Source organism: Macaca mulatta, chromosome 19 (genome assembly GCF_049350105.2).
Source record: "Macaca mulatta isolate MMU2019108-1 chromosome 19, T2T-MMU8v2.0, whole genome shotgun sequence".
In the NCBI taxonomy this organism is placed as follows: domain Eukaryota; kingdom Metazoa; phylum Chordata; class Mammalia; order Primates; family Cercopithecidae; genus Macaca; species Macaca mulatta.
Genome location: NC_133424.1, coordinates 21,583,149 through 21,593,266, shown reverse-complemented (window position 1 = coordinate 21,593,266; position 10,118 = coordinate 21,583,149). Strand labels below are relative to the sequence as shown.

At 35.9% G+C, this 10,118-nt stretch overlaps 1 protein-coding gene across 1 annotated transcript in view; it reads right to left on the bottom strand.

Annotated features, from left to right (window-relative positions):
* Positions 1 to 10,118, bottom strand: part of LOC693611 (uncharacterized) — a 156,593-nt gene that overhangs the window by 119,188 nt on the left and 27,287 nt on the right. Inside the window, 5 exon segments of the mRNA XM_077978581.1 lie at positions 6,771 to 6,970; positions 7,036 to 7,113; positions 7,276 to 7,400; positions 7,402 to 7,483; positions 7,609 to 9,465. Of these exon segments, the coding sequence (XP_077834707.1) occupies positions 6,771 to 6,970; positions 7,036 to 7,113; positions 7,276 to 7,400; positions 7,402 to 7,483; positions 7,609 to 9,465 (2,342 nt within the window).

Genomic DNA, 10,118 nt, shown 5'->3' with positions numbered 1-10,118 from the left:
TCCCCCTGCAACAAGGAAAAACCTTAGGGTATCCTGTCTATGATGAAATTAAAAGAAACAAAAGAAATAATAAACATAAAAAGATAAACATAATAAACATAAAAAGAGACATAAAAATAGGAGACTGGGGGCCAGGAACTGTGGCTCATGCCTGTAATCCCAGCACTTTGGGAGGACAAGGCAGGTGGATCACAAGGTCAGGAGATTGATACCATGCTGGCTAACACGGTGAAACCCCGTCTCTACTAAAAATACAAAAAGGTTAACCAGGCATGATGATGGGAACCTGTGGTCCCAGCTACTCGGGAGGCTGAGGCAGGAGAATGTCGTGAACCTGGGAGGTGGGGCTTTCAGTGAGCCAAGATCGCAGTACTGCATTCCAATCTAGGCGACAGAGTGAGACTCTGTCTCAAAAAATAAATAAATAAATAAGAAAAGAAAATAAGGAGATTGGAAGGACACAGATTTGCCACCGAAAGAATAATTCAATAATGTGGGCCAGCTACCTGGGCACAAAGTGGGTCATGGGGGTACTTCACCTCAATTTACATGCTTAACTGCATCATAAGGTTGCAGGCAGTCCTTGAAATTATCACTAATGAAACAACAAATGCATTAGATTTATTGGCCCAGCAGGCCACAAAAATGAGAAAGGCCATTTATCAAAACAGACTGGCTTTAGACTATCTCCTAGCCCAGGAAGAAGGAATATGTGAAAAGTTTAATCTAACTAATTGCTGCTTAAAAATTGATAACAATGAGAAAGCTATTATAGAAATAACTGCAAGAATGAAAAAATTAGCCCATATTTCATTCTAGACCTGGAAAGGGTGGACTCCTGATTCCCTCTTTGGAGGCTGGTTTTCCTCCTTCAATGGATTCAAAACCTTAAAGGGAGTAGTTCTAGCCATACTAGGAGGTTGTTTGATAGTTTCTTGCCTTTTACCCTTCCTTATTAGGAGCATTCAATCACTATAGAGACAATTGTAGCTAGGCAAACTACCACTCACTTAACGGCTCTGCATAAATATCAGCCTGTTCCTAAAGAAGAAAACCTGCTCTCTCATAAGGAATCATGTAGTAGTGACACTTTCTATTAAAATTTTGTTTATAAAAAGCATCAAAGGGGAGAAACTGAGGCAGAAATTTAAAATAATAAGTACTGTATTAACTCCAAGAAAAGTAAAAGCCAAAGCCCAGAATGTGGCAAGGCAAGGGTTAAAAAGAGAAGTTTTCCTCTGCCTAGCAAGCTCACTTCAAGGACAATTAGAAAATAACCTTGTTCGCTGGGCGCGGTGGCTCAAGCCTGTAATCCCAGCACTTTGGGAGGCCGAGACAGGCGGATCACGAGGTCAGGAGATCGAGACCATCCTGGCTAACCCGGTGAAACCCCGTCTCTACTAAAAAATACAAAAAACTAGCCGGGCGAGGCGGCGAGCGCCTGTAGTCCCAGCTACTCGGGAGGCTGAGGCAGAATGGCGTGAACCTGGGAAGCGGAGCTTGCAGTGAGCTGAGATCCCGCCACTGCACTCCAGCCTGGGTGACAGGGTGAGACTCCGTCTCAAAAAAAAAAAAAAAAAAAAAAAGAAAATAACCTTGTTCAAGAAGGCAAAACCAAAGAAATAGGCTCCAGACAGTCCCCTCCAAAGCAAGGGTGAAGGACATGAACAAATGTCTCTATTAGCCAGTTTTTTTTTTTTTCTTTCAACGCAGCTCCAAGGCCACCAGCTAAGCCAGGCCACAAGTTATGCCAAGTCATCAGTTATGCTATAAATTATGTGACCTGTCATGATATAATTGACTGCCTTTGTTTTGCTTCTGTAAGTTTGCTGTCTTTGAGCTCAGTCTTTGCTTTGTAAGTTTGGATGTGAATCCACTGAGCTGGTGCCTACCTTAAAATAAATATCCTCCTGTATTCACCCATACTGGTCTCTCTAGTCCTCTGTGTCCGGCAACACTTAGAACTGGGAGGTAGAGAATTATTATCAGTGAAGATAATTTAACTTCCTTTTTTTCTATTTAGATGCTTTTAATTTCTTAACTTTGTTGGATAGCTCTGACTAGGACTTCTAGAATTATGTTGAATAGGAGTGTTAGACTGGATATTCTTGTCTTAATTTATTCTAACAACATTGTGACTTGCTTATGAACTCAGATTGCTCGTATTTCATGGAGGATTTTTGTTTCAATGTTTACCAAAAATATTGGCCTGTAGTTTCCTTTTTCTGTTGTGCCTTCACTATATTTTGGAATTAAGATAATATTGATGTTATAAAATGAGTTAGGATGGAATCCCACCTTGATTTCTTGGAGTACACTCAGTAGTAGTACAAGCTCATCTTTGTATATGTGGTAAAATTTGGCTGTGATTTTACATAATCCAGGGCTTTTACAGTTGGTAGATTTTTTATTACTAATTAATTTCATCATATGTTTTATACATTTTTGCCCTGTTCAAGTTTTCTGTTTCTTCCTGGTTAAATCTTGGAAAGTTTTGTGTATTCAGGAGTTTATTCATTTTCTCCAAATATTCTAGTTTGCGTGCATAGAGATGTTCATAGTAGTCTCTGATTATTTTTTGTATATATGTAAAATTGTTGTGATTTCACATCTCTAACGTCAAAATAGATGCAGAGTACAAAAGAATTGATGCACAATGGAAGTTTGACAAAATGTGACATTCCCTTTTGATAATCTCTGAAAAAGTAGCTATAGATCAAATTATTGGTACCTCCGCCAATAAATGCCACATATTAGCAAAAAATACACAGCTAACAACATATTAAACAGGGATGAGTTGCAAGATTTTACTCTAAAAGCTAGTATAAGACAAGGATGCCCACCCATCCTTACTAAAGTCAGTCTTGCTAAACATAGTACAAATCCAAGAAAAAGGAATTAGGAAATAAAATCAAAAGCATTCAGATAGGACAAAAGGAAGTTAATTGTTCCTGTATAATTATCTTTTATCCCTACACATAATCTGAAGTATAGAAAAACCTAAGTAAGACTGACTGGGACTGGGCACCGTGGCTCACACCTATAATCCCACTACTTTGGGAGTTGAGGCAGGCGGATCACCTGAGGTTAGGAGATTGAGACCAGTCTGGCCAACATGGTGAAACCCAGTCTCAACTAAAAATACAAAAAAAAAAAAAAAAAAAAGTAAAATATTATCCAGGCCTGGTGGCACAATACCTGTAATCCTAGCTAGTCGTGAGGCTGAGGCAGGAAGATTGCTTGAACCTGAGAAGTAGAGGTTGCAGTGAGCCAAGATCATGCCACTGCACTCCAGCCTGAGTGACAAGAGTGAGACTCAATCTCAAATAAATAAATAAATAAATAAATAAATAAATGCCTAAGATTTTACTTAAAAAATTATTAAACTTTCAAAATACAAAAGCAACAGGACAGTAGCATTTCTATGCATTAACTATTTCAAAATGAAAATTAAGAAACACTGTCATACACAATAACTATAGTAATACATTCAATACAAAGCAGAGAATACATTTGCTTGCAGCATTTTTGAGGCTTTTGGTTTTATACTAGTCACCTTGTTAAAATAATTTTTTCCCCAATACTTCTTCTGAAAATAAGTACAAACTTCTACTCACACACACACACTTACTTTATAACTTCCTTACACCTAAAGTTTATCTTTTAGAGTAATGTATATTTAACCCAAACTAAAGTTTGTGTGTGTTTGCAGGCAGACAGGACACATGTTCAAATACATATATATGTATAAAATTTTAAGATATCTACTCAGGACTCAGAAATGTATTTTATTTATACTTGCATATGATTTCTATTATAACCATAAAAATAACCTGGTAGTCAATTATAATTTAACTGTTCATTTTTTTCTTTTTTTTTCTTGAAATGAAGTCTTGTAGTGTCGCCAGGGCTGGAGTGCAGTGGCATGATCTCAGATCACTGCAACCTCCACCTCCCAGGTTCCTGGCCATCTCGAACTCCTAAGCTCAGGTGATTCATTCGCCTGGGCCTCCCAAAAGTTCTGGGATTACAGGCGTGAGCCACTGCACCCAACCATAATTGCACATTTTAAAATAATTTTTATTTTAACCATAAAAATAACCCAGTAGGCAACAACAATTTATATATATATATTTATATTTATATGTATTTTAATATATATATATACACATATTTTTTTTTCTTGAGACAGAGCCTCACATTGTCACCTAGGCTGGAGTACAGTGGCACGATCTCAGCTCACTGCAACCTCCACCTTTCAGGTTCCAGTGATTCTCCTGCCTCAGCCTCCTAAGTAGCTGGGATTACAGGTGCCTGCCACCACGCCCAGCTAATTGTTTGTACTTTTAGCAGAGACAGGGTTTCACTATGTTGGTCAGGCTGGTCTCGAACTCCTGACCCAGTGATCCACCCATCTCGGCCTCCCAAAGTGCTGGAATTACAGGCGTGAGCCACCGCACCTGGCCATAATTGTACATTTTAAAATAAGTAAAAGTGTAGAATTGGGTTGTTTGTAATACAAAGGAATAAGTGCTAGAGGTGATAGATACCACATGTATCCCAATGTGATTATTATATATTGTATTTGTGTATCAAAATATGCCATATATGGCATAAGTATATACACTCATGTACCCACAAAAATTAAGAAAAATAAATTTAAATGATTAAAATAAGAATAAAAATTTAACCTATAAGAACAATATTCTTTAACTTATTTGCAGTTTGAAGCCACTGGCAAAAGAGATGACTACAGATGTTAGTCCATTATATTACCAAATAGTATACTACTACCATCTTTTACCTATGCCTTTTGGTAAGGTGGAAAAGGTTAACCTTTTTGGCATAATAACACTTCATTGAATGCACAATATTTACCATGTTAAAAATGTTGAAACAGTTACATTTACACATAATTTAAAAATTTCAAAATGTACTGCATTTTATTACATAAAAGCACAATTAGTACAACATACGAATATACTACTAGTTTTCTCATAATGCAAAAGAATATTACTCTTAACGCCTTACTCGTGCATCACTCAATAGTATAAGTTAACCACAAAGAACCTCTCCACTTAGATTTTCATCATACATCTTACATTTTAATACTTACTCATCCATAAAAAAGATAATAAATAATGCCCACCTAATGAAAAAGAATCTCTCATACCTCTGATGCAGCAACAAATGATGACATGTTTTCACAAGTCAATAAGAATGAAGAAACAGCAGAAAATAAAGAGTTGAATAAAGAATCATTTGCTTTTCAAAAAATAATCATTTGCTTTTCAAAAAATCTGTAATTTTTTCAAGAATGCATGATCTGAATAGTTATTACTCTGCAAATCTTTTACTCCTAACACTATATACAAATAATTTTTCTACCGACTTTAGTTTTAGATTATTTTATATACTCAGAACTCTGATTTAGAATATTCAAAGTGTCAGTTCCTCATATATTTCTACTATAAATTCTGGTATTTACATAGACTTAAATTTGGATTGAATTTTTTTTATTTTTACTACATCTTTGAAAATATATTTTAGTATAAACTCTGGTATTTTCTAAGCTGTAGTTTTTCAAAAAGTCTTTCCCCAAATTTATTACATTTGCAAGACAATTCTCCAATATAAATTCCCTGATGTTGAATAAAGTTTGAGCAACCCCTTCAGAGTTTTTCTCTAGTACAAAATATGGACAATAAGATCCGATACAAGTAAAAGTACTACAACCTTCTTTATGTTTGTAATGTTCATCTTTAATATATTCTCCTTCACTTTAAAGGATAGTATTTTCTGAAAGATCTTTTGACAGTAATTGCACTTATCATGCTTTTATTAAGCCTGAACTCTCTGGTGTTAAGATGTGAGCAGATACTGATGTCTTTTTCACAGTCTATATTTGTACAATTTTTCTCAAATATAAATGATTTTCTGTGCAATAAGATGTATTAGTTAAAAATTTTGCCACATTGTTCTCACTTGTAGGAATTTTTTCCAGTATATTACCTATAATCAAGTGTGACAACCATTTAAATACTTTGTTACATTCTCCACATTTCTAGGATTTCTCATTAATATGATTTCTTTTATGGTTAGAAAAGTTTGAGGTGTTGTCAGAAGCATTGCCACATCTTTCTTGTTTGTAGAGTTTCTCTCCAGTATGAATTATCTCATGTGTGTTAAGAACTGAGAACTAGTTAAAACCTTTGCCATATTTTTCACAATCATAGGGTTTCTCTCCAGTATGAATTTTCTGATTTTTTTTTTTTTTTTTTTTGAGACGGAGTCTTGCGCTGTCACCCAGGCTGGAGTGCAGTGGCCGGATCTCAGCTCACTGCAAGCTCCGCCTCCCGGGTTCACACCATTCTCCTGCCTCCACCTCCCGAGTAGCTGGGACTACAGGCGTCCGCCACCTCGGCCGGCTAGTTTTTTGTATTTTTTAGTAGAGACGGGGTTTCACCGTGTTAACCAGGATGGTCTCGATCTCCTGACCTCGTGATCCGCCCGTCTCGGCCTCCCAAAGTGCTGGGATTACAGGCTTGAGCCACCGCGCCCAGCCTGAATTTTCTGATATTTAGTAAAACTTGACGACTGGTTAAAGGCTTTGTCACATTCTTCACTTTTGTAGGGTTTCTCTCCTGTATGAATTATTTTGTTCAATAAGGTTTGAGGACTTGTTAAAAGCTTTGCCACATTCTTCACAGTTGTACAGTTTCTCTCCATCATTAATTATGTTTAGTAGGAGTTGAGGACTGGATAAAGGCTTTACCACATTCTTCACATTTCTAAGATTTTTCTCCAGTATTAGTTATCTTATGTTTAGTAAGGTTTGAAAATTGGTTAAAAGCTTTGCCACATTTTCCACATTTGCACGGTTTTTCTCCAGCATGAATTATCTAACGTGTAACAAGCATTGAGGATTGGTTAAAAGGTTTGCCACATTTTTCACATTTGTAGGGCTTCTCTCAAGTATAAACTATCTTATGTGCAGTAAGTTGGACAAGCTAAAGGCTTTGCCACATTCCTCACGTTTGTAGGTTTTCTCTCCAGTATGAATTATCTTATGTTTAGTAATGGACGAGGATTTGTTAAAAGCTTTGCCACATTCTTCACATTTGTATAATTTCTCCTTTATGAATTATTTTATGTTTAGTAAGGTATAAGAATCAGTAAAAAGCTTTGAGCATTCTTCATATTTGTAGGGTTTCCTTCCAGCATGAATTATCTTATACGTAGGCGGGGTTGAGAAGTGGTTAAAAGCTTTGTCACATTCTTCACATTTGTAGGATTTCTCTATGGTATGAGTTCTCTTATGTTTAGTAAGGGATGAGAACTAATTAAAGCCTTTGCCACATTCTTCACATCTGTAGAATTTCTCTCCAATATGAATTATATTTAGTAAGGTATAAGAATCAATAGAAATCTTTGCCACATTCTTCACATTTGTAGGGTTTCGCTCCAGCATGAATTATCTTATGTGTAGTAAGGGTGAAGTTCTGATTAAAAGCTTTGCCACATTCTTTAGTAAGGGAAGAGGCTTTTGCCACATTCTTCACATTTGTAGAATCTCTTCAGTATGAATTCCAATATGAATTATCTTATGTCTACTAAGATGTGAAGACCGCCTAAAAGCTTTGCCACATTGTTCACATTTGTAGGGTTTGTCTCCAGTATGAATTAGCTTATGTTTAGTAAGGTTTGAGGAATGGTTGAAAGCTTTGCCACATTCTTCACATTTGCAGGGTTTCTTTCCAGTATGAATTATCTTATGCGTATTAAGGTTTGAGAATCGGTAGAAAGTTTTGCCACATTCTTCACATTTGTAGGGTTTCTCTTCAGTATGAATTATCTTATGTTTAGTAAGGGTTGAGAATATACTAAAGGCTTTGCCACATAATTCACATTTGTAGGGTTTCTGTCCACCATGAACATGCTTATGCCCAGCGAGGTGTGAGGACTGCTTAAAAGCTTTGCCACATTCTTCACATTTGTAGGGTTTTTCTCCAGTATGAGTTTTCTTATGTATACTAAGGATTGAAGATCGGTTAAAAGCTTTGCCACATTCTTCACATTTGTAGGGTTTCTCTTCAGTATGAATTATCTTATGTTTAGTAAGTGTTGAGAATTCACTAAAGGATTTGCCACATTCTTTACATTTGTAGGGTTTCTGTCCAGTATGAATTCTCTTATGTGTAGTAAGGTGTGAGGACCGATTAAAAGCTTTGCCACATTCTTCACATTTGTAGGGTTTTTCTCCAGTATGAATTATTTTATGTATAGTAAGGGTTGAAGATCGCTTAAAAGCTTTGCCACATTCTTCACATTTGTAGGGTTTTTCTCCAGTATGAATTATTTTATGTATAGTAAGGGTTGAAGATTGTTTAAAAGCTTTACCACATTCTTCACATTTGTAGGGTTTCTCTTCAGTATGAATTATCTTATGGTTAGTAAGGGTTGAAGATCGTTTAAAAGCTTTGCCACATTCTTCACATTTGTAGGGTTTCTCTTCTGTATGAATTATCTTATGTTTAGTAAGGATTGAGAATATACTAAAGGTTTTGCCACATTCTTCACATTTGTATGGTTTCTCTCCAGTATTAATTCTTTTATGTGTAGTAAGGTGTGAGGACTCCTTATAAGCTTTGCCATATTCTTCACATCTGTGGGGTTTCTCTTCAGTGTGAATTATCTTATGTTTAGTAAGGGTTGAGAAAACACTAAAGGCTTTGCCACATTCTTCACATTTATAGGGTTTTTCTCCAGTATGAATTATCTTATGTCTAGTAAGGGTTGAAGATCGGTTAAAGGCTTTGCCACATTCTTCACATTTGTAGGGTTTCTCTCCAGTATGAATTAACTTATGCCTAGTAAGGTGTGAGAATTGGTAGAAAGCTGTGCCACATTCTTCACATTTGTAGGATTTCTGTCCAGTATGAATTCTCTTATGTGTAGAAAGGTTTGAGTCCTGGTTAAAAGCTTTGCCACATTCTTCGTATTTGTAGGATTTCTTTCCAGTATGAACCCGCCTGTGTCTAGTAAGGGTTGAGAACCAGATAAATGCTTTGCCACATTCTTCACATTGGTAAGAATTCTCTCTAATATGAATTCTTTTATGCTGACGTAGGTGTAAAAGCATGCAAAATGATTTGCCACATTTTTTACATTTGAAAGGTTTCTTTCTAGTATGTTTTGTGTTATGTCTATTTGAATTTAAAAATTTGTGGAAGACTTTCCCATATTTATCACATTGAAGTATTTTTCTCTGGGTAGTTGTCAAACAGAGGTTTAGTTCATTATAACCTTCTTTGTGCACATTACATTCATTCACACTTTTACAGCCTTTTCTTAACTGTAAATCCTTGTGTCCACATTTTACATATTCTCTCAGTATCACTTTTTGAAAAGAATCTTTAATGCCTGGCCCTGGGCAAAGGTCTTCAGCAAAATGAGAACATATAACTGAAAGAAATAAAAATATCAAATTACTCCACTTACTAGACTCAGATAAACATAGATTACAAATCTAACCTATAATATTATACAAACTACATAAACAAGATAGCATAGCAAAATACCAAAGGCTCTAATTCTTTATAGACATATGTATGTAACAAAAACATACTAACCAGAATACATCTGAGAAAAAATTATAAATGAGTTAAGTGTTTGAAGCACCCCAGGTGAGCACAAAGTGACACAGAAGGGAAGAGCTAAAGTTTGTTACATTCACCCAACATGGCTATTCCAGGTCCCCAATATAACATAATGCCTTTAGAAGTAAATTGCCAGCCAGATGCAGTGGCTCAACCTGTAATCTCAGCTACTTGGGAGGCTAAGGTACCAGTGAACCAAGATCGCACCATTGCACTCCAGCCTGGGGAACAAAGCGAGAATAAATCTCAAAAAAAAAAAAAAAAAAAAAAAGAAAAGAAAAGAAAAAAAGAAAAAAGAGGTAAATTGCCAACTTTTGATTTTTTTTAAAAAAGACAAGTAAAATGCTGGCTCAAACTTCTTTATTACTTCCTTGTCTGGGCTTTTCCAGACACTGGTTTCTGTCTCGTATGATACATAGTGCAAAAAGAAATGGTGCTTTACTTTGGAATGACAGTTTG